At 42.9% G+C, this 25,214-nt stretch overlaps 1 protein-coding gene and 1 long non-coding RNA gene across 2 annotated transcripts in view; both read right to left on the bottom strand.

Moving 5' to 3' along the window:
* Positions 1-25,214, bottom strand: part of LOC125889201 (uncharacterized) — a 409,754-nt gene that overhangs the window by 34,844 nt on the left and 349,696 nt on the right. The gene's annotated exons all lie outside the window — the stretch shown is intronic.
* Positions 1-25,214, bottom strand: part of zgc:153039 (uncharacterized protein LOC767698 homolog) — a 115,025-nt gene that overhangs the window by 34,844 nt on the left and 54,967 nt on the right. The window contains exons 8-9 of the mRNA XM_049576898.1: positions 24,441-24,523; positions 7,454-7,578 (exon numbers count right to left, since the gene is read on the bottom strand). Of these exons, the coding sequence (XP_049432855.1) occupies positions 7,454-7,578; positions 24,441-24,523 (208 nt within the window). The remainder of the gene's footprint in view (positions 1-7,453; positions 7,579-24,440; positions 24,524-25,214) is intronic.

Genomic DNA, 25,214 nt, shown 5'->3' with positions numbered 1-25,214 from the left:
TCTCGACACAGTTGATGATCCATCTGGATTTTTACAGAGTCCAATCTGTCAAATCACTTTGACTCACATGTGGACAAAGGACGGGCCCGGCAGAGGACAAAGCTTTTTGTTTCCCGACCTAATGGTTCAGCTGGTCAATTCACAGATTATTACAAAGATAATCACGCTAGCTGCAGAGAATGCTGCTGTAATTTGGACATCACATGGCACCAAGCTGGTAAAAGTAAAAAAGGCTAAACACGTGTGTGCGTGCTTCTGTTGCACTGCCAGTTGTTGAGCTTTCAGTTGCCCACTTTGACTGAAGGTCATCGCCTGTGTGTGACTGAGGTCCACGCTTCCCACAAAACATCCTTTGGCATCAGAGTGCAACGCTCAGTTGTGTTCTGAATCCTGGCCAGTGACCCTGTGATACTGTGTGCACATGTGTGTGTGAGAGTGTGTGTTCATGCGTGTTTAAGCCACAAGTACAAGTGGCCGGTGCCTGTGCAGCATCAGCAGCAGGACACACAGCACCCCCCGAGGAACACTGCGCGCAGCTGGAGCCACTGCTGATAAAGCTGCAGCCAACAGACGCCTCCGCGCACAAAACACACACACACAAAGATAAAACTGCCAGCACACACAAATGAAGGAAAACACTACACACACATGCACACACAGATAGACCAAAAGACAGATGCACTCACACATCAATGATCAGAAAAAAAAAAAAAAAACAATCACGCAGCGTGACTTGGATCTCAGACACACAAACAGCCTCTAAATTGCATACCTTCACTCTCCTGTTGTAAACTCTTGTGTGCAAACACACACACACACACATACACACACACAAACACAAACACACTTAACAAGCAGACATCTTTTCCGCTACATCATAATTTCAATCCCTCCCCTCCCCTTCACAACACAACAGCAAATTTAAGGGAAAGGGAAATATTTCTGCTAAATTAGTTATGCTAATTACAGAGCAGTTCTCAGGGGGAGAGACGGCGCTAAATGGCTTTTAATTCTTTTTGCCTGGAAAGAGACGTGGGAGAGAGCCAGACAGAGAGCGCAGTGAAAGAAGCACAGAGCACAAGCAAAATAAAAAAAAACAAAACACACAAACAAACAGAGAAAAAAAAACACACAAACAACTGGGGTTGAAAATTTGCCCGGTGACACAGCAACAATGAACCAGTAGAATTAACAACTCAGGGGAAGAGGAAGGAGGCCCGTGGCAGGCGGCCGGCCAGACAACAAGCCGCCTTATCAGCTCCGGGAGCCCCGGGTCCCCCGGCCGACCAGGAGAGGAGAGATCAGGGGTAGGAAAAGTTTTGTAGCTAACTTTGTGTCCCGTAGCTTTTGCCAGCGGTCACGCAGTGATAACGAGGCATGAGCAGATAGCACACAGCACTGTACATGGAAGGCACCAGAGGAAACACTGGGCGCTCTGAGTGTGCGGAAAACAAAGTTAGTTCCCATTTTCTCTCCCACTAAAGTAGACACAGTATACTGATGTTGACAGCGCACTCTTGTGGCAGTTGAAATGGATGCATTTTACCATTTCGAACAAATGTTCAATGATACACGGAACAGCCAGGGTAAAGCCAGTATGCCAATTAAAGCTTTACAAACAGCTTGTAAAATATAATTTTCCTACAACATGTCACCGCACATTTTTGATTTCAGGTGTCAGGCACGTTAGGTACTCAGAAATCAGTTTGTGCACCAAATTCTTATCCGTTTATTCTTGAGTCTAAGATTTGAGGAAAAACCCTCAAGGCCTACTTGAGATACAGGGTTCACAAGAATGGGATAGACACAAAGCCACAGTGACAATATCCTGCATCCATCCCTCCATTTTCAACCTCTTATCCGGGGCCATGTCACGGGGCAGCAGGCTGACCAAAGTATTCCAGATGCCTCTCTTTCCAGCTCCTCCTGGAGGACCCCGAGGCGTTCCCAGGCCAGATCAGATTTTTAATCCCTCCAGCCTGTTCTGGGTCTACCTGGGACCTCCTACATGCCCAGAACACCTCTAATGGGGAGCGCCCAGGAGGCATCCTGAACCACCTCAACAACTTCGGCACGAAGGAGCAGCAGCTCTACTCTGAGCTCCTCACCCTATCTCTAAGGCTGAGTCCAGCCACCTCACAGAGAAAACTCATTTCAGCTGCTTGTATCTGCGATCTCATTCTTTCAGTCACTACCCAGAGCTCATGACCATAGGTGAGGGTTGGGACGGAGATGAACCAGTAAATCGAAAGCTTTGCCTTCTGGCTCAGCTCCCTCTTCACCGCAACACTCAGCACAGCACCCACATCAGGGCAGATGCTGCATCAAACCGCCAATCCATCTAACGCTCCATTCTACCTTCATTTATGAACAAGACCCTGACATACTTTGCTTGAGGCTGTAACCCCGACCACTTCACACTGACTTTGACCTTTGAACTTCAAAGCCAAATTCGTTCATTGTTGAGTCCAGGTGGACACTTGGGCCAAATGCGAAGATATTCCCTCAAGTTGTTCTTGAGATTTGCCTTCACAAGAATGGCATGAACAAACGTCCAGACATTTAGAGGGATAAATCAAGAACATATACCTCCAGACGCGGCTATCGTGCAGAGGTATAAAAATAATGATGATTTTTGTTGAGGTCTGTACCAAGTAAACATGTTCCCTTATGTCTGGGATATGACTTGTAGGCTGGGGCAATACCACAATGCTTCATTTCTAACAATATGATGTGAGACTTTTATCCTTATCAGAAAAATTGCAGCTCCTGTGTTCTGGTGCAATTTTAGCCCTAACTGACACCTCTTTAGTTTCCATAACAACCAGCTGTTTGGGCTGACATGCACAAAGAGCAGCCCTGTTTATCTGAGTCTTCTCAAGGGACCCTTAAACTGGATTGACAGAGGGTGGGGTTGGTGTATATGAGAGGGTGTTCCTTGGTGTTCAGAGCAAACTAGGTGTAACTGCCTGTCATTGTAAAAAATGGGTCAATATAGTATACGTTGGTGGGACGTCTTAGTGCAGCCTATGTTTGGGAAACACTGACATCGATGTGCTCATGTCCAGTGGAGACCATCTATGAGATCTTAAACAAGGCTAAATAAAATAGATCGACCCACTGGTATCACGAAACATAAATACGTTGTGCACACAAGTGTCATTATATTTTTTTTGTGCCAGAGTTGAACATTGTTATATTGATGTGTACATTTCACTCTGCTTCCTGTCAATCACCTGACACCCACAGGAAGACATAATCAAAAAATGCTGTCTTGAAAACTGCGCTGTCACAGACACGCAGGTTTTATTCAGGCTGTCTTTATGTGCTGGGACAGCAGCTCCTTTGAAGCATCTCTCTCTCTGAATATTTCTCATTTTTTAAGTCTTTAAAAATACAATTATGAGACAGAATTGCTTAATGATTTTGGTAAATGCACATTAGAAGTTAATGAAATAAAATCATATTGAACTCTAAATTAAATTTATGCTATAAAGACTAATTAAAGACAAAACAGTTATTTCCCTCAAATACATCTCTGTGCTCACATTTAAAGGTCCAGTGTGTGGGATTTAGAGGCATCTGTCAGCAAAAATGGAATTTATTATCCATAACTATGTTTTTATTAGTTTATACTCACCTGAAATGAAGAATCTAGTGTTTTGTTACCTTAGAATGAGCTGTTTATATCTACAAGTGCATTTTGAAAACAGACAATAGGCTGAAGGCTACCTTGCATGTGTCAGGGTGCAACAGTATGACATCTTCACGGTACGCTAACTGTCACAGTATGACAGAGGACTGAAAACGGAGGAGTTATTTTATTATTATAATTGAAACTTGAAACCATTTTGTTAATGGAAGTTTGTGAAAAAAGTCTCCCCTTAGAAAATAACTCAAATAAAGGTGAGATTCTCCGTGCAGTCCCATTTTTTTTTTTTCAATATCGTAAATAAGCAAATGTACACAGTATGAAAACCGTCCTCTTTATTACCATGGTATTCCTTGAAACCAGTAGCCTGTATCGCTGCAACCCTATTAGTGATGCAACGGTTCTCTGTAAAATATTGAACTGTTCGATCCGCCCTGCACGGATGCCCTTATGGATGGCGGGTTTTTGCAGCCGAGTCAGCCTGCTGCACAAAAGCCCTCCCTGCGAGTTAATGTCCAATCACTGTTGTGGCTCCACCCACTCAGGGCGGGGGAAAGTGACGCTCGCCTCACACAGAAAAGAAGTGGAAAAAACAAACACAGAGAGCCATGGCAAGCACAAGCGCAGGAGTTGAGAGACTGAAGTTTGAAGAAGCACCGGCTTCATACAAATCTCCAGTGTGGGATCATTTCACTTTCTCTGTTGAATAAAACGAGGGAGTGAAAACGTCCCATACGTGAAAGGAAACACGAGCAATATGAGCAAGCATCTCCAGCGTAAGCACCCTGATGTAAAGCTTTCTGACAGTCGAGGACTCGAGAAAAGTAGTCAAGGAATAAGAGGCAGTTTACCATTTGAAAGTGTTGTGTTCAGTAACTGTTTACATTTGAAAGTGTTTCTTAAATATATGTTGTACTACTGTATTTACTGTAAGAGTTGTCAAGGTTAAGAGGCTGTTAAATTAAAAGAATTACAGTATGTGTTATTCAGTACACCAGTGATACTGGAATTTCTTTTATTGCGAAATGCAGTTTTTGCTGACAAGCAAAATAAAGAGGTCATTTTGGGGGGGAAAACTGACTTTCAAAAAATGACTTTTTTTCTGTTTACGCACAAAACACCAAACCAAAACCGTGGCTCAGAAACTGAGGTACGGACCGTACCGTGGGCTACCTGTACTGTTGCACCCCTAAACTCTCTGCACTTCATATCTCGATGTGGAAAGTCCATGACCAAACGTTGATATGTAACAAGGTTGGAGTGAGAATGTGTTGGCTTGCACACGGGAGAACCTAACCACTAAATGCCCCTAAATCCTACACATCAGGGCCCGTATTCACAAAGATTCTCAGAGTCCTCTCAGAGAGCTCCTAACTTAGCCTAAAAATTCCTAGCAAGGAATCTTAGCTTAAGAGTGATTCAGGAAGTTTGTGAGAGCAACTCTGAGCAAGGAGGGGACAGAAACGTTTATCTTAGTGAGGAGGTGTGGTTGCCCCCGTTGCTAGGTATGACGCAGTCTTCTAAAAGCTGTGATTGGTTGTTACAAAGAGGAAAAACAAATGTGCTCCTAGTAATGAATGGACAGTGAAATGAACCGATCATAGAACTTAGACTGTATTAAGAAATGTGTAATGGTGAAAATAATTTTATGTCATGATGATGAAACTCAGCAAAATTAAATTAATTGTTACACAGCTTCAAAATGTTTGAACGCACCTCATTCACATGCTGATTATTATATTGATTTGCTTATTGTTACGTTTCCTCGCCATGCTGGTAATTTTACCACTTAATCTATTTGATATTAATGGTGGGCGCAGACTCAGCTGTCAGCAGTTACTGTGATTGCTGGCCTCCTTGTAAAAAGCGGTTTGATTTGGCAGAATGACCAAAACAACGCATGAAATGGAGAAAAAAAGAACGAGAAAGCCGAACTGGACAGAAGAGCAGTGCCTGCTGTTGGCACAGCTCGTGGAGGAGAACAAGGGAGTTTTAAGAGGGAAATTTGGTCCCGGGATCACGGCACAAGGGAAGAGGCAGACTTGGGAGCGCATTGCCCGACAAATCAATGCGTCGTTCCCTCTCCTTTTACGCACAAGCGATGCGTGTGAGAAGCGCTGGTACGTGCTGCAATCCAAAGCAGGCGTTATTGCGTTACTACGCTGGGTGGGAAAAGTAAGCTCATCCCTGATGAGGTCAACCACAAACATTATCCCTGCACGATCAAGCCGGTAGCGTCTTATTAAATCACTGTTGTTCAATATACGGAGAATATCTCTCCTTCCTCTCTGTCTTTCCGCCATCTTCTCTGTTCAAGACACTCTTAGGCTTCTTAAAAGTCCTCCTCCCTCCTCTTAACAGTTTTTCACCTTAGGAGCTCTCTTAAGGCCTAAGATGCTTTGTGAATAACTTTTATCTTACCAAGGGAAAATTCGAAGAAAAATCTTAGAATTCGAGGAATTCTAAGATTTTTCTTAGAATGACGTCACTAAGAGCTACTTTTAGTCTTAGGATTCTTTGTGAATACGGGCCCAGACCTTTAAACATAAAGGAAAGAAGGCAGCTTTTGTTGAACAGCAGGTGGTAAAACAGGTGTTGCTGTCCCTCATGTAAACACCTTTCAGTGAGGTATTCAATCCCCAAACTGCTCCAGCAGGGCGAGACTCAAGAGAAGTCAGCTGGAGTCCGATATGAAACTCAATTTAATCCACCAACATCGTCCTAATAAATATTCAGAGGAACAACAGCTGAATAAATCCCATCATGTTGAGATTCAATATTACAGGAAGATAATTACTTTGTTTTCCGTATGTACAGTATGTTTACACTGTCTGCTGCTGTATCCTGATTCCAGCTCGACTTGACTGATGTGTCCTTGATGTGGAAAGCTGCAAATACTCTCGCACGTCTTACGACTCATTTCCAACTATCACTGCAGAGGAATACATAACACCAAATGCAGCGCTGGAGGCAATCTGTCATAACAATAAAGTGATGCATGGCATTTAAACAGTTTCTCTCCTCCATAACAAATAAAAACAGTAGCAGTTGTCATGTTTGAAATGTATTCCTCAGCCAGTGGAGGAGTTTAATCAAGGAAGGTATGTCTTTAGAAAAACAATATAGGTTATTGGATTTGGGGGATGCACTTTTATAAATTAAAGATAGTGCTGATTTGGCTGACAACGTTCGTGACACTGTCAACACTTTGCAGGAAATACAGAATAACTCATAAAAAGTTTCAGAGCGGATGGAGAGCCGGGCAGCGGTGTTGATGTCATGATGCAATCATCCAGCTACATATACTCTACGCACTGTCCTCAGGTTATGCTATTGTTGTGTGAAAATGGCTTCAGGGAGCTTTTATAAATCAGGATCATTGCAAGTGTCCAAGGAATACAAACCACACACACACACACACGCTGATGCACACACAAACACTGTAAATTTAAATCTCTAAACATCTCCACGCGCTGTTACTTGAGCATCTAGTTCAGGCTGCGCCCCCACAAAAACAAACACACAGTTTTATTGTCAGTCCCTCACCAGTACGGGGCTATAAGCAGCGGCCAGTTTTATGCCTTTTAATTAGTACACTGTCACCATAGCAGCATCCAGCTGGCAAACAACCACCTCTTTACACACATACATAAACAATAGCAGAGGTAGAAAAGAGAGGAGGAGGAGGAGGTGGTGTTTAGTGAGGAAAATGTGTTTCACAAAGTCACATCGCAGAGTGTGGGCCACAGGCCTTCATCATTATGTGTGTGTGTGTGTGTAGAGTAAGGGACACGTGTGTACCTGAAATTAGGAGCAGAGGCCCATTCCAGAGCGAGGCAGGCCAAGTCCACGGCCGCATACACCAGCAGGAAGAAGATGGTCACAATACTGGCGATGGTGTTGAGCTTCCCCGAAAAAAGCACCAGCTAGAAAGAAAAGCACGAAACAAAGGAAGAGGGAAAAAAGAGCAAGGGGATTAACATTCACAGCAACATGTCATCCAAAAGTCGGACAGAAGAGTGCATTTTAATGCCTTTTTCATGACCTTTTCCAGCACTCACTTACTTTTCACTCCCAAAACTGGATTTCTGAAATATAAAGTCAATGAATTTGCATGTTCATGTGCTTTTGAAATGAAAATAAGGCGATGAATCACCTGATTTATACGCAGCTGACACACCTCACTGTCATTTATCTTCGCATGGAAAGAGCTGACACAAGCTCATGTATCAGCCCAAATGCATCTATGTATCAGAGTTAAAGTCCCCTTCTAGGTTTCAGGACATTTCAAACTGTTTTCTGTAATACATGATATTTCCATGACAGAAGTTCAATTACCTTGTTAAATATTCTTAAAATGGCATCTCCTTCTTCTCCACTAAAATACAGCACCGATGACTAAGCAAATAGATTTCATTTTAAAAGTTGAACTGCTGGACATGTCTCTGACTTTACTGAAACTCTTAATGTGTGCGTGTGGGAAGTTTCAAGTTTGCATATCGCAATTCTGTAAGTTGCATACTGTCACAAATTATGCTTGTAAATGTAAGTGTCATACTGAGATTTGAGGGGAGAAAACGGAAACTTTAACAATAATAAACTGAGCATAGTGTTAGTTCAGGCAGAACCCAGCTACATCAGCTGATCTCAAACAGCCTATCAACTGATGAATCAGCTGATTGATGGAAGGGAGTCAGCTGATAGATCACATGATTTCTTTCTATGCAAACAATTGGCAAATCTAATTCAGGGCGCCCTATTTAAACTGCTCTGGCCTGCCTACTGTTGCTGCTTCCTCTGCAAGCTGCTTTGCAACCTGCCTCCACCCCAGCTCCTCCTTTTCATGCTGTGTCTGACTTATCAATGTCATCAATGACTGTTTGTCATTGATGCTGCTCTGTTCTGTTCCTGGGGGTCTTTGCTGCTGCTCTCCCTGCCTCAGGCTTTCCATGTAGGCGCATGGAAGGGCAGAGAGGTGTGCTCTCTCTGTCTTAGGCTTTCCACGTAGTCATGTTGAAGAGGCTTTCTGCATAGGCCCGCAGTAAGGTGGAGAGGCCCCAGAACAGAGCCATACCACCAAATATAATACCATGGACATTTTCTTTGACTAAAGAAGTCCCAACTGAACCAGCAAAACACATTTTTTGACTGGAGGGGACTTTAAATGTTTCTGACTCTGGGAACTCTTCGTGGTAGTATCAGAAAAGACGCTGTGGCAAACAGCCATGCTGTTTCCCTGATGGCTGTGACTGTGATGTCTGTAGTGTTGCACGGTATATCGGTACTAAAATAGTACCGCGGTACTAGAGTATTCCAAACGGTATTATACTGCATTTAGAAAATACTGGTACTTTGAACCTGATTCAATTCATTAATTTAGTTAATTTAATTTACTCATTTATGCACACAAACGCCTTTCTTGTTCCTGCTGGAGCACAGATTGCACAAGTGGTGTGTATGACAACACCTGTATCAACATTTGCAGCTGGCGCACGTGAAAAAACACAAGAGAAAGTCTGCCTCGCAAAGGGAGACAACATGAGACAACACAAACTTGGTGGAACATTTGAGTTACCAAACCGTGACGTCTGTACTGAGGTACTGACCAAACCATGATTTTTTTGGTACCGTTACACCCCTACTATTTATTGTTCTAAAGGTTTATATCCAAAAGGACTTTTCCTTAGGAAAAGTACAGAAGAGTATCGAAAAGTACCAAAATTCATATTGGTATTGGTACCGAAACAAAGATTTTGGTATCGTGACAGCACTAGATGTTTGTTAGTATTTTACTGAATCCAAATCCAGTGTGGAATACGCTTATCGAAGCCGAATCCTTTTGAATCTCTTTTCCTAAGTAAGCAACAAAAGTTAGAAATAACTAATTCTTTATTGAAGATTAAATTAAGATGTTGGATTCACACATGCAGGATTAAGCCCCTTTGACAAATGCAGTCTATGTTCAGGAACATTTCCTGCATGGGGTCATGTGTGAATGGGAGCAGGAAAATCTGTGCCATCAATTTCCCACCTCAAGAGCTAGTAACACTTCAGGGCAATTTTGGTATGGCTGTGATATGAATGAAAGCAGTAACACGTCAGTGACAAGCATGTAAAGGGTTATGTCCGTATCACCACAGATGTTTTCACGTGGAGTGAGCGATGCAATCACAAGACACTGATATTTGAATCCGCAACTTGTTTACGGTTTAGCATTTACGCAGGTGATTTGATCATGAACAAGAACTAACAAGAATATGAAATACATAACAAAATGGTATTTAATGTCTTGCCTGGGCCCACTCTTGTTTACCCGGGGGTTTTCTGCATTGTGCTCCCTGTTTTGTCTAATCCAGGGAGCACCTAAAGAGCCAAGCCCTCAGCGCCAAACATGACTGTATTTCCATTTGTTGCAATAAATGGTTAAATCTATGACATGAGTGTCCCTGACTGAAGTGAGCTCAGCAAACTCGACCTTACAGAGAGTACACTGACCAGAAAACAGCCCACAGTGTCATCTTTGCTCTTCCTGAATTATCTTTAATTATCTACAGTTAAAACGACATTTGTCATATTAACATGCAAAATCAATGTTCATGTGGAACGGTCACAACATGGATGAAAGTCCACCATTCAAGGTCGTAGCCGGCTACAAATGAGACCCCTGCTGCCTGAATGTTTTATACATCACTCGTTTGCTCTTCAATAAAAAAGAGCGACATGACAAAAAGATGATATGATGATAGACTCGTTATCCTCAAAGTATTCTGCAAAGTGAGAGTGGATCCAAAGTGGAACCAGTTATCAGATCCTAACTCTAACCACTGGGAATGAAGGACAGAAACACAGGACGGACCAGTGTTTGTACAAATGTACTCTATGGTTTAATAAGGGGATCAGATCACTTCATAATTTATACATAGAAGATACATTCGCATCTTTCACCCCAAATATACAATCTACCTAAGAATCATTTCATCTGTTAACTTCAAATTAGGAGCTTTGTAAAAAACATGTTAAATTCTTCTTCAAACAAGCCAACAAAATCACATACTGACCATATTCTTGAATTGAATTCAGACCCTAGAGGATTGATATCCCTGATATATGAGCTCATTAACAACATCAAACCACACTAAAATATAAAAATGGCCTAGGACTCTGATCTCGGAAGATCTCGGAAGTCTAACATGACCAATGGGACTCCATCTTAGATTTGATACACACATCATCCACATCTGCTAAACAAACTGAAAGTGGTACATAGAGCTGACTTTACGAATGCTAGACTGGCAAAGATCTACGAATGTTGTGCCATTATGCCGTCGATGTAGAGGCCTGCCACCAGACTTAATCCATATGTTCTGGTTATGTCCAAACCTCTCCGCCTTCTGGATAAATACTTTTAAAGCTTATAGTGAGATGTTTGAAACACGAATGGACCCTGACAGCTTTCATTAGTTCAGGCAGGACGCAATGTCAAGCTCAGCTCACATCCCAGCTACATCAGCTGATCTCAAGCAGCCCAATCAACTGATAGATCAGCTGATAGGTCACATGATTCCTTTCAATGCAACAATCTCAGTCATGGCACCCTATTTAAACTGCTCTGGCCTGCCTCCTGTTGCTGCTTCCTCTGCAAGCTGCTTTGGGGGTCTTTGCTGCTGCTCTCCATGCCTTAGGCTTTCTGTGTAGGCACATGGAAGGGCAGAGAGGCCCCAGAACAGAGCCATACCGCCAAATATAATACTGCAAATTTTCTTTGACTAAAGTGGTCCTGACTGAAATATATTTCTTAAAGCTAGAAAAAATTAAATACACACTCAGAGGTCCTCTCAAACCTTTACTAAGATACGGAGGTCGGTTTTGGACTTTTTTAACAAATGTTTTCCATCAAAATTATTTGAAAAATGTTATAATTAATAATTGTTATAATGTATTCTTCCTTGCACCATCAGAGGCAGCTGTTTTAATTCTGTCATACACATGTTGAAAGATGACAATAAAGGTCTTTCTATTTCTATTCTATCCCAGTTAAAAATGAAAATTCTACACAGGGGCTTTAAGAGTATCCAGGACGGAGGTTCCGGAGGTTCCTGAAGTTTTCAAGTCAAGGATCCCCAGATGATTAAGCACTAGTCTACTTTGGTCCTGAGAGACACTGTTCTGCTGTTAGATATGGTTATCTGTACTGTAGGTGGGAGGTGACATCAAGGTTAGATCTGACCAACATCCAGGGAGCGAGACACTTTTGGAATTTAATTGTTCTACATTTTTCCAGGGCCCACTCTGGGACTGCCGGTGGTCCCCATGCTCCACTTTATGAGCCACTGATGGAGGGTGATGTTCACTTTTAATTAAGATGGTATCTTGGCTGCTATTGGGCTGCATGCACTCAGCCACATTAGCCACGGCAGCTACGTGACCATGCAGCCAAGTCGGGTTACATTCAGAATTCTCAGTGCTGGATTTGAAAAGGAGAGTCGTACATCCAGTAATACTGACAGCATACGAATGCATGAGACTCACCCTCCCCCTGTGACTGAGGAGTACCAGGTGACTTCTAATAGAGCAGGGAAATGATGACCCCATTATAAGTGCTGCTCCCTGCCATGTTCTCTGACACCAGGATGTGTGGACAGGACTGTGTGGAGCTCACTGCGAGTTTCCACAGATGTGAAAGCCAGTAATGAAAGCAGCTTTCACGGTTTCACCTGCATTACGTCTTCCTGTAATAACCATGATTGTGGTCACGTTGATAATGTCAGAAGTTGCCAATAGAATTTTATATTTTAAAGCTACATTGTTTGAATTTTATGGCCACTTGTGGGTAGTGCATGGACTGCATAATAAAGATGGACGACACGACAGCTCCACAGAGGTACAACAATATTGAAAGATGATCAAACACGCGAATAAATTGGTTTTTGTCATTTTATGTACTTCTTATCACACTGAGGTATGTTCTGGTGATAGTTTTCCTGATAACTTATCCCTACGCTATAAAAAGGGAGTGTGACATCATAACTGACAGCTGTGTGTACCAATCGATGTGCTCGTGATCAATGGCACCATTATTCAGATGACAGGAGCTCAATACTGCGGACAATGCTACTGCGCAGACTCTGGCTCCAAATCATGTCACCAGCACAAGATGGCAGCGGCTGTATCCAGGATATTTTGGCCTCATTTTTCACAGTGGAAAGAGGAAACACCTCGTCCATCTTTATATACAGTCACAAAACACAATCAAACCTACACATCAGGTAGACACAGAGCAACATCAGCGTCTTGGATCTGGTTAAGTCCATTTTTTGTCTCCTTCTAGCTTTGGTTTGGTGTGCATCATGTCCTGAGGCAAATCTGGCTCTTCAGCTGCTAAATGCTTCACTATAATCACCAGCTACAGTTTGTGAACTTTGAGTAAGGTGTTTGGTGCTGGGCAGGCAGTCAAGAGCATCTATTAGATCCTTTTCACTGGGTGCGGTTACATGATGGCTTCTCATTTAGAACGAAATAAATCTGAATGAAATCATTCAGAATTAAAGTCTTTCCAGGTAGTTTACATGAGAAATATTCATTCTGAATGAGGGTTTACATGGGAGGTCAGTTTAAACACCTTTTAATCGCCTTTATTTGGGTCCGCACAAGGTTTGGGGCAGGGAAGGTTTCTGATTGGATAGGGGGCGGGCCGATGTTACGTGTTTACGTCTACTGGAAGAAAACACTGTAGTCCTCGCTCCGGATAACAAGATGCTTGACGACGCCTTTTTCAGGCTTGTTTTGCTTATATTCTTGAAGCAGCAGTGTTCTGCTAATGCTTCGTCTGTTGAGGAGGAGAAGGGAGACAGAAGACCGTGCTGTGGCAAATGGAAACCAGTGAGTGCGACGAGTCTGACTGCTCTATCTCAGCCCGTTGCTATGCGCGCTATATACGTCATCACACCAGAAGGGCAAGGAAACGAGCATGCGCAGAAAGACCGAAATGAACTTAAAGAGGAATGAGTGTATACAAGTGCGAGAAATTCTTTCATTCGGAATTAGAAACGAAATATTCCAGCCCCTTACATCGGAATGAACTTTCAATCGCATTGGCCATTTTCATTCTGAATTAGGTGTTTACAAGATCACTTTTAATAGGAATGAACTTTCATTCCAAATGAAAAGGGAATTAAACTGTCCATGTAAACGCACTCAGTGAACCAGCTGCCTGCTGCAACTGGAGACAAGGTTGATGAGAGCCGAGAGAGTGAACCAAAACAGTAAAAACTACAAGCTGAATAACCACAACAACATAAAGATAATATAAAGTAGAGATGAGGATAAGTTTTTCACTCGCGGCAACACTTTTCACAGAACATTAGTCATTTAATCCACTGTTAAAATAAAGATACTGGTTATTTATTATAAGATAGTTATACTTGTATCCACACATAGTCAGCTGGGCCCATCACAGAGCTGTAGTTTAACTTTTATTCAGTGTGTAAATTACACTCGTTACCAAAAAGCTCTGTTGAATTGAGCAACCGCACACTTTCAAGTTATAACAATGGAAATCTTCCCTTTCACTTTCCTCTGTTCCTCATGTACCACACCTTCTTACAGAGTGTGGAAAACATGAAATCTTTGAGGCAAAGGCCATCATTAGTTCCTCTGTACCGACTGAAACATTTTCTGTGGATGTTTCATCCTCATCATCATCAAGGCTGCTTTCTTTATCTGTATGCGATTAATTGTGCCGAGCGCGGATGTGACTACTGTACAGTACCTGGGAACAAACACAGAGTACAGTCTCCCTCTCCAATTATCGTGTTTTAGGATTGGCTGCTGAGAAACTCTGCTGGAGTTGGAGTTCATTTCTTGAGCTCAAGGGCATATCATTGGTATTTATGGAGGGGAGAAGTAGCAATGCTGTGATCAGTGACTTTGCAGCCATGAAGCAGAAGTAAACTGATGGAGAAAGAGATGATAGAAGGTAATGACGGGGAATTGAAATTAATGATGTCACATTATTGACAGGCAGTCAGAAAGAGAGGGAAAATGACGAACCAAGGGAGCAATGAGGGTGAAAAAGGGGAGAGCAGAATAAGAAGAGTGGAGAAGATGAGACGGAAAGAAGAGAGAGGGGAGGAAGAACGGCGAGTGAGAGAGAGGAAGTGGGTAAGAGAGCATCTCTGACCTCTGGCAGTCAAAGTCAGTGGGTGTCTCTCCAGCGCTCCCCTGGGAGCCGTCTCTACCAGAGCATTAATTAGCCATTAACTCAGACACAGGCCAGCATGGACAACTGCTGTCACAGTGTGTGTGTTTGTGCGCGCGCACACACATACACACGCTAAATCTCTCCTGGGTGTGTTTTTTTTGTGTGGCGATTTAAAAGACTGTTTTTACTGGAAAGCAATGTGCATAAATTGCCATAAATTTCAGTGAAATAAGTGGACTCACACAGACGCTTTTATTAAATGAAAAGAACTGAGTGGAAGCAGCTGAGTAATGCTTCGGACTACAAAGCCAACGTTTGTCCAGAAATGTCTCTGGGTGACACGTAACAGTTGACAGTGCTTGCTCCAGTGCGTGTTTGGGTTCAGATACGGACACAACACGGCTGATGAAGTGATTAGTTCCACTAAATAATAGTTTGATTAAGAAGTAATCAAAACACATTTAATAAAAACTGTGCACAATCGATAAATTTGTGGCAGCTTTTACATAAAATTTAGCAAAAATTTTGTATCACTTTTTTACTTTTGGTTACTTTGTGACAGACTACAGGAGAGAAGTCAAAGCCTCAATTCAAAAACCAAAAGTTATAAATGTTTGATGAAACCACTGCTCACCATGATGTGTGATAAATTCCAGTGACAGTAAATATTCAGCCTACAAAGTGCTCTGAACATGGCCATCCAGTTAAACATGCTTCTATTACATTTTTTCCCAGAACTGAGTCTATAAAGTGATCACATTTTTGCTAACATGCCAGACAGCCTGCCAAATAGAGCTACCAGGAACCTACAACTTGAGACCTAATACCCAGGACTCGTACAGGTTGGGTCCAAGTTACTGTGGTTCCTGAGTCTGTTACTCATGACCCATGTCTGTGAAAACATGGATGCTTCACACAACATTGTCCCCCCAGCAGCACATAAGATCTATACAATCAGCACAGTTTCAAGGTGAACACCCAAGATAAGTGTCACCAGTTCAGGATCTGACCAAATGTCTCGCCTTCTGTGTCCTGAGGTGTTCCCGGGCCAGATGAGATATATAATCCCTCCAGTGTGTTCTGGGTCTGCCTCGGGGCCTCCCACCAGTTGGACGTGCCCAGAACACCTCTAACAGGAGGCGCCAGGAGGATCCTGATCAGATGTTGAACCACCTCAACTGACGTCTTTCAACGTAAAGGAGCAGCGGCTCTACTCCGAGCTCACTCCGGGTGTTCAAGCTCCTCCCCCTATCTCGAAGGCTGAGCCCAGACACCCCACGGAGGAAACTCATTTTGGCTGCTTGTATCTGCGAGCTAATTCTTTCAGTCACTACCCAGAGCTCATGAACATAAGTTTTAAAAATGATCAGGTCCATCAAATCTGGGAACAAATTTCCTGGCTCATTAAAAGGACGGGTCTATCATTTTGGACCCCTGAAAACCTTTAATATTGAGTAAGTCAATAACAGAAATGGTTCCTTTTAGGTATTACATTAGAAATGGTTCAGTCGTGGTACGACACCTGAATGTTGAGACTTCGTCGTAACAACACTTATAATGAGGGGCAAGCAGCACCTGAGAGCACAAGTTCTCTGGAGTCTGTTCCACCAAACCAAGATAAAGACCCATCAAAAGGAAACAGATTATGAGACACTGCCTTAAGGACTTCTTGCTTATCACTGCTGCAATGTCGACGCACACAAAACAGCACTGTTGAAGAAATGACCCGAGTCTTCATCCAACAGTTTTTGTGACATTGTGGCAAGCAGGATTTTTTTTAACTGTATCACTTGATGCCAAACAGGACATACAAAAGAGTAGCAATTATTATAATTACCTCCTCCATGGACATTTGGTCCTGACACACAAACGCTGCATCACTTTGTCAGTTTCTCTACAAATCACTACAGAGCTTCATGCTGGTCTGCTGAATTCATCAGACTGTGATCTTAAGAACACAGAGGGTTTCCAGCAGAGTGTGAAGCAGTGGGGTGAGAGTCAGCACCTTAAAATCTGAGGACCATGATGCTCTGCAAGAAAACAGTGGATTGCTCCCTTCAGGGTGAAAGTGAGTCACTGCCCCAAGTGAAAAAGTTCAAGTGTCTGTAGCCCTTTTTAAACAGGAGTTGTGCAAATTTGCAGGAAAGCCCAATCAGTCTTTTTTCAGCATTGGCAGTATAAAAACAAAATCAGGGAGTGCAGCAAAATGCCGCCTACCTACTTTTTTTTATACAGAATGTGCCTTTTTCGGGGCAATGGGGGGCGTGGGCAAGTAACAAAACACGTAGCTCAGCGTGTGACGAAAACAGTGACGTGGGAGTTGCTCATCTTTACAGTGTCTGTCAGGTTTGTGTTTCCCTCTTGCTACTAGCTGCTCGCTAATTCCTGCTATCAGCTGTTTCCTGTTTATCCACCGCCAGTGGCTCGCACGTGCGGCGTCATCAACCGCCGGCTTGCCGGCAAAACGGCCCAACATTCGTGGAAAATCTGGCAGTGTGAAAGTCGCTTTAGAGTCTTGACTGAGATCAGCAGGTGGCTTGATCCCTCGTCAGCAGTAATGCTGATGCTGCACTACACTGTTGTGGTGAAGAGTCCCGGATTTGTCAGCCAATCTACGCTCTAACACTCACCTTTAGTCTGGTGCTTTGGATAACGAGTGAACGATTGAAATCACTATTACAAACGGCAGGGTGGTGACTGGGTTCACGATGTAGAGTGAGGAGCTCAGAAATGAGGAAGGAGCTGGAGAAAAATCACTGCTCCTTTGTTTGGGGAGATTGAAGCTTGATTTTTACTTGACTTTGGCTCAAAATAGTGGTTTTGAATTAGACTGTTTTAATGCAGGAAATTGCGGTGATCAGCAAAATGTATTGTAAAGTATTGTTATTATGGGACTGATTTTGCTGAAAGTTTGCAGGGATTTGAAAAATATTTGCAAATATTAGAAGTACTGGCTGCATTTTGCATTTATTCTTACAATCACAAGACTGAGAAGTTTGAAGGCGGCACAGTGCTGCAGTGTTTTGCATTGTTGCCTCACAGCAAGAGGGTTCCCAGTGTGAACCCCAGGGTGGGGGAGCCCCTCCGTCCATGTTCTCCCTGTGTCAGCGTGGGTTTCCTCCAGGTGCTCCAGCTTCCTCCCACAGTCCAAAGACATGCAGGTTAACTGGTGACTCTAAATTGTCCGTAGGTGTGAATGTGAGTGTGAATGGTTGTCTGTCTCTATGTGTCAGCCCTGTGACAGTCTGGTGACCTGTCGACCTCTCCACCCCCTGCGACTCCTAACAGGATAAGCCATTACAGAAAATGAATGAATGAATCAGAAGATTGATGGAGGGACTGGATACAATTGACCTGCATATGCACATCAATGTCCATCTTTTCCATCGCATTCAGTTGTGCTGGGCTGCAGCTTACTGTCGCCTCACCCTTTTCTCTTCCAACTTCTCTTAAACTTTTTCTATCCTCCCTCTCTCCTTGTTCCTGCAGTCCACCTATTTTCCCTTTACTTAAAAATCCAATAAAGCAAGCCTTGGCTCGTGCCTTCTCCCTCCTCCTCCTTTTTAATCCTGCAGCGTGTGAGTTTTCGAGGCAAGATTACAATCAGACTTTTGTCATCAGTGAATCATTCAAATGGCAGAGGAAGAGGTTGAGAAAAAGAGGACGAGAGAGTCAATGATCTCTGATGGCAGCGGCAGCGCGGCTAACGATTTCCATCTAATTGCTCCTCCTCCACTCCTGGAGAGTGGCGAGGGGTGAAGAGAAGAGGACAAGAGGAGAGGTAGAGAAAGAGAGAGCGCAAATAATGACAAGCCATTTAGGCTTCAACACTCACCTCTGATAATGATGGGATAGTCAGGCCTATTTGCTCCTAAGATCCTCCACCTCCTCTTTGTCTCTCTATCCTCACCCGCCTCCCCTCTGCCAATATTTTCTCCTCAGTCTAAATTGACTTCTTTCCCCCACACAGAAGACACAATAGAGGAAAAAAACACGACAGGCCTGCTTTGGTCAGAGTTAAATAAAGTCTGTTCTGTTAAGCTGAACCAATACGACTGTATTCCTGGTCTCCATCAGATCACTCCCTGTCTGCTCATGAAATCATGTTGTGCTACTGCCACAGTTTCTCAGACGCCACTGATTTTAACAAAACCTGAGGAAATAATACATCTCCTGCCCATGCTCTGACTCTTTAAAAGCCCCTCTGACTGTTGTTGGTAGCACTGCATTTACTGTAGTTGTAACTGCTTTGAGACTTTTGTTAGTGACCAGCTCAGATGGGGACTGCATCAGTCATGGAGGGTAAGTTGCTGCTTTGTTCCTTCATGGGAAAAACTCCCAAGTAGACACAGTGGCATGCAAAAGTTTGGGCAGTAAAGTAAAAAGATGGCCTGACTTATAAAAGGCATGAAGTTAAAGTTGAAATATTTTAAGCAAGATTACTTTTTTATTTCCAACTTTTACAGTTTCAAAATAACAAAAAATGGGCCTAAAGCAAAAGTTTGGGCACCCTGCATGGTCAGAGCTCAGTAGCGCCCCCTTTGGCAATTATAACAGCTTCTAATTGTTTTATGTAGCCAGCTCAGAGTCTTTCAGTTTTTGTTTGGAGTCTGAGAAATCTTCCTGCAGGTCTTTTGCAGTCAAACAGAGGTTTGATTTGCCTTTCTAACAATCCTACGAGCAGCTCTCTCAGAGAGTTTTCAGCTTGACCTCCACAGTTCCTGTTAACTGCCATTTCTTACTGACATGACCAACTGAGGAAACAGCTCCCTGAAAACACTTTGCTATCTTCTTCTAGTCTTCATCAGGTCTTTTAGTTTTCAGAGTGCTAGGCAGCTGTTTAGAGGAGCCCATGGCTGCTGACTGTTGGGACAAGCTTTCAGGAGTCAGAGTCTTTATAAAGCTTTGAAATTAGCATCACCTGGCCTTTCCTAACTATGACTGTGAACAAGCCAGAGCCCGAACAAGCTCGTTAAGGTCTGAGACCCTGGGAAAAGCTGTCTGAGAGCTCAACTGTCTTGGGGTGCCCAAACTTTTGCATGTTACTCCTTTCATTTTTTATCTAAAATTGTGCAACACAAAAATTAATACACTGATCTTGCTTAAAATGTTGAAAAGCATGTTTCATGTTTAACTTTCTGCCTTTGGGGATCAGTTCATCTTCTACTTACTGAACTATTCACAGTAAAATTTGATCTGTGGTGCCCAAACTTCTGCTTGCCACTGTACGGTACATATGTGACCTCAGCACTCCTTTAAGCCTTGCCAGGGTTCAGTCCTTTGAATCTGTCCACTCAACAGAGTTCGTGTTGGCTGATTTGTCTGGCATCATGACACCAAACAGCAGTCTCACCACCAATAATTAGTAATAACAACAATGGCGAGCGCTGTAGACAAGATAGACACTGCTGTCAAGTCTGTTCTAAATTGACTTCTCTTCACAAAATACTTAGATCCACACTTAAAACCCCGGCAAAACAGATACGTTTGCATGGTTAGGCATGAGTGTGGACTGAACATAATGTGATTCAGTCGGACATCACAAGTGGACGCAATATCGTGTGTGGAGCTGACAGCTCTGATATGAGGCAACTTTGCACACCCTTGTAACTATGCTCCCAGTGATTAAAAATAACTTTATAAGCTGCTAGCAACCTGCCGAATCATTTTGATCTATATCTGAACTTTGACAGCCAAGTGCTAAGGATTATTTAGTCTTGTTTTATCACTTAAGAAGAGGTGATGCTGACCAGGAGAATTGTATCCATGCCTTCACTTCATCCCATGTTTATCATTTTAACCCTCTTTATTCAGCAGCACTCAAGCAGTTAAAAACACTTCCTCCGTCCTCAACTGGTGTTGAATGCAGCCGCTTGGCTTTTAACTGGAACTATGAAGAAGAGACCACATTACCTCAATTTTAGCTTCTCTGCACTGAATTCCCACCGTTTCCAGAATTCAGTTCAAAATTCTATTAATTACTTATAAGGCATTAAATGGATTGAGTCCGAGCTGTATTTCTGAGCTATAAGTCGTTATGGGCGCCCACTGATGTCGGCTCCACTCACAGATCAAGTCTAGATGTTGAACTAAAGCCCAGTCCAGATTCTTGATGAAATAAGGTACAACATGCAACTATTTTCAAATTGCTTGTCTGCACCAGCATCAACACAACTAGACGAGATGGTGTATGGTCTCCATAGCAACAGCTCTCTGTACTTACATTTTGATTCTCAGCTTTTCGGGCTGATTTTGTAGCTAAATATAATTTGTAGCTTCTTCAAATATTAATGAGGATCGTGATAGTGAGATACTTGCTACAGTTGCATCTCTCACAGTCATTAAAAGACTAAAACAAAAACAACCTGTACATGGGACGCCTGCTCTATCCACTAAGCCACCGACGCCCCAGAATTTCAAAACCCGTAATGCAATTTTCATTTTGGAAAAGCGTGCACTTCACTACTTTTCTACACACACACATGCAGGAGAGTAGGGATGTATCGGCTCCGATCACGTTATTTTTAAAAAATGGGAATTGTAATAAAAGATCGGAGGAATCAAAACAACAAAAATGGCCAGGTCTTTCATCAGTGTTTTTCATTGTTGCCTCCGCTCTCTAATGTATAAAGATATAGGCCTATTTTGTTTGTTGAAGACAAGAAGAAGATGTTGCATTTGAACCACCGATAAGCTTTTTGGATACTATTTAAATAAAAAACAAACCATATGGGACAACTTGGATGCATTCTTTTTTTTCTGTCATAATGCTTTGCAAAGTATCGGATCGGACTCGGTATCAGACTTGGTTTCAAAATAAAGGACTCAGTATTGGATCGGATGCAAAAAAAATGTGATTGGGACATCCATGTCGAGGCTGAGACGATATATCGTGCAGCCCTCAGCTGACACATATCAAAGCTACATTATGTCAATGGCTAACTTCCAGAAAATAAATCTGCTGTTATGTTACATTACGTGGAAGGTTATCCCTGAAGATTAGTGGAACAATTTATATTACAAACAACTAAACTCCAAAACTTCCAAATGATTGTTACTAACTCCGTGACTCCTCTGGGCCTGGAAAATGAGATTGTGAAATTTGATGTCCTTCATCAGTTCCCCAACAATTATGCTTTTATGATGTTTTATGTTGTTTTCCTGTTATATGCTGTTGTTGTTAATGTTGTTTTCACATTCTTTTATGCTCAATTGCGCAGAGCAAATTCCCCTGAGGGCAATACAGGTTTTATTCATGCATCTATTCATTCAGTACAATTACACTTTTATATTAGTTATTCCTACATTTCTGGGAGACTTCAGTGGTTCTGAGGCACCTTTTTGGAAAGCGTTAGTCAACAAAATGAATGACTTCAGGAGTTATTTGTTCAACACAGATGCACAAGATTAAAGAAGAGTATAGCAGGTTTATGTGGATGCAGATGCAGCCTGAGCAGTCCAGGGAAGCAAAGACATCAAACTGAACCAGTTTCTTGTCTGAATGAATCAGTTCTGTTTGAAGGAAGAATTCTCTCGAGTTAAACAGAAGGACTTTCTGATCTTTTTACCTGAGGAAAGTGTCTATGACAAGACTTCACAATCCAAACAACAGGCCTGGGCTGATTTTGTCCCACTACGTCACCAACCTTGGATCTATTATCCAAAAATAATAGGAGCTTGTTTGAAGCTTCTCTTCCTTTCCTTTGCACTGAGCTTCAGTGCTCCCGTTGGCTCAGCAGGAATTTATCCGTGATTTATTGATTTCACTAAAATATTTAAAGCAAAGGCCAGTGCTGCGTCTTTATTCTTGACCCCTGAAGCTCTTTATTTTTAGGTTCATTGATCGCTCAACAACAAATGAGTGGATGCAATTAAAAACTTTTTTCTATTTTGAGGGGTAAGAACGAGCAAAATTGTGTGTCTAAAGAAGGTACTTAAGACATGTGGACTGAAAGTTTGTCCATCCAGTCTACATACATGCTTTGTGGACTTGAAGAAGGGAGTCCTGTCAGGGGGGTACTGCCAGAGTATGGGATACCTGGGTCGTTGCTACGAGCCCCCAGGTCCTTGTATAACCAAAGTGAGAGCTTGAAAAGGTGTTTGACTTTGTGCCAGTAAGTGTAAGGACGTTGGCCTCCACCAGGGTTTGTCCCTTGTCACGGATTCTGTTTGTGATATTGATGGACAGGATCTCATGTGCAGCCCCGAGAGGAGAGTGACAGGTTTGGGGACCTCAGAATTACATCTCTGCTCTTTGCAGATGATGTGGTTGTGTTGGCTACATCAGGCCATGACATCCAGCAGGCAATGACATTCAGCACATCCAAGTCTGAGGCCACAGTTCTCTGCCGGAAAACAGTGGATTGCTTTTTCTTGGTTGGGAGTGAGTTACGCTGGAATTCCACTGGATGCGTGTCCGTTGTGGAACGGCTGCGCTGGTTATCCGCTGCGTGCTCTGCCGCCTGTCAACACCCACCGGCTGCGTTTGTTGTGTGGAGCGGTGCTGCTCTGCCGGGCAGCAGGAGTCACGAAGACCCACGAGATCTTGCAAATTCACACATAATCACACAATATAACAAGATGTAATTTCTATAAACAGAACCACAAAACCAGTGGAGTAGTAGGAAGACATCTTGGTGTACCACCATGAAATGACGTCTGAAAACCTCTAACCTGTTGACTTCAGGCCTGCCTCCGCCCATTAGGACATTTTCAAGGTGTAGTGCAGGGAAATATGATCCGCCGTGAACACTGTGTGTTTTATTTTGAAAATTAACCAGATATTTTATTTTGTTTCTGTGCACGACTTCCTGCCCCGCTCAATCTGCTCCATGCTGAATTGCTGCATTGTGCTCCGGCGTCCGACAAAAATAGAAGTCCTGCATATCTGTTGCGGAGGGCTCCGGAGCGCTGCAGCTGTGACGGAGCCGGAATGCAGCACAGCTGCAGCCAGTTGAAGCTCACACATTGATTAGAATTGAAACGTATCGGCTCTGCTGCCGTTCCGGAGCGCAGACGCAACCAACACGCATCTGGTGGAATTTGGGGGCTACTGCTCCAAGCGAGGGAGTTCTCGATTTACATGTCCAACTACATTCCACCCCTGACCTGTGGTCATGAGCTTTGAGTAGTGGCCCAAAGAATGACATAGCGGACAAAAGTGACCGAAATGAGTTTACTATTCAGGGTGGTTGGGCTACGCTCTAAAGATAGGGTGAGGAGCGCAGGCCGGTTGAGGTGGTTCGGCTATCTGAACAGGATGCCTCCTTTGTCATGTGGCCTTGGATCCCCCAGGAGGACATGGAAAATGTTGCCGTAAGAGGGATATTTGGAATGCCTTGACTAGCCTGCTGGCCCAGTGACCCCGCCCGGAGAAGTCGAAGACAAGGGACAGATGGTTGAAGAAGAAATGTAATTTCCATACCCCTTTCTGTTACACCTTTTTTTTGTTTACACCAAAAAAAGCTTTCATTTAATATAGCATATGTTGAGACTGGATGCCTTCACTGGCAGATTTGTTGCGATTTCCCTTATCAAATGTCTTACCTGACCTTCTCCATCACTCAGAATTTATTTATCTCCACTAACCTGCACAAGGAACCAGGAGATGAGCACAGAAACCCAGGGGTTACCACTATGGGACGTCTTCTTAGCCGGAGACAGCACCTTACCTGCAGGGATGAAAAGAAATCTTGGTAAAAACCTTCACATTTTAGGGATTTATTGGCAAAAAAATGCTGTGAATATTCTCATGCAGCAGTTTCCACATAAAAATATCAGCACTGACCTTCAAAACCCATATCAGAGACACCCTGGATGTATAAATGGACTAGAAGGTTTATTCAAAGAAAGAATGTAATGAACTACTATCCTTGGGTTTAATGCAGAATTTCGTCCACAGCATTTTCTAATAAATGTCAGCAGGTATTTCTCCCAACACTGAAAAATGTTGTACAAATCTGGACAAAGTGTGGGCGTAAAGTAAATGAAAAAGCAGGTGGACGTTCCTTGTCGAACAAGTGTCACTCACACAGAGATGCCTGTTCACTTGTCAATACTATCTTGAGCTCCCCTATTGACACCTCCTCCTCACTGCTATTCTTAACCATTTCTGACACTTTGTTTGCCTCAAGTCTGCGTGTCATATTAATTTATTCACTTGGCATGCAAAGTTTGCTGCCAGAGGATATATTTTTTTTGTATTTACAAAAAACAGAATATGAAATAAGACACAGAATATTGAAAAACTAAAGCGAGGTAGTAATCCAGCCCAGTGCTGCAGGATTTACAACAATGAATGTCTGCTCCTGCAGATGTGCCATCCGTCTCCCACAGCTCCTGTAGAGATTTTGATCGTTCCAG

Source organism: Epinephelus fuscoguttatus, linkage group LG5 (genome assembly GCF_011397635.1).
Source record: "Epinephelus fuscoguttatus linkage group LG5, E.fuscoguttatus.final_Chr_v1".
Taxonomy (NCBI): Eukaryota; Metazoa; Chordata; class Actinopteri; order Perciformes; family Serranidae; genus Epinephelus; species Epinephelus fuscoguttatus.
This window is presented reverse-complemented; position numbering and strand designations above follow the sequence as displayed.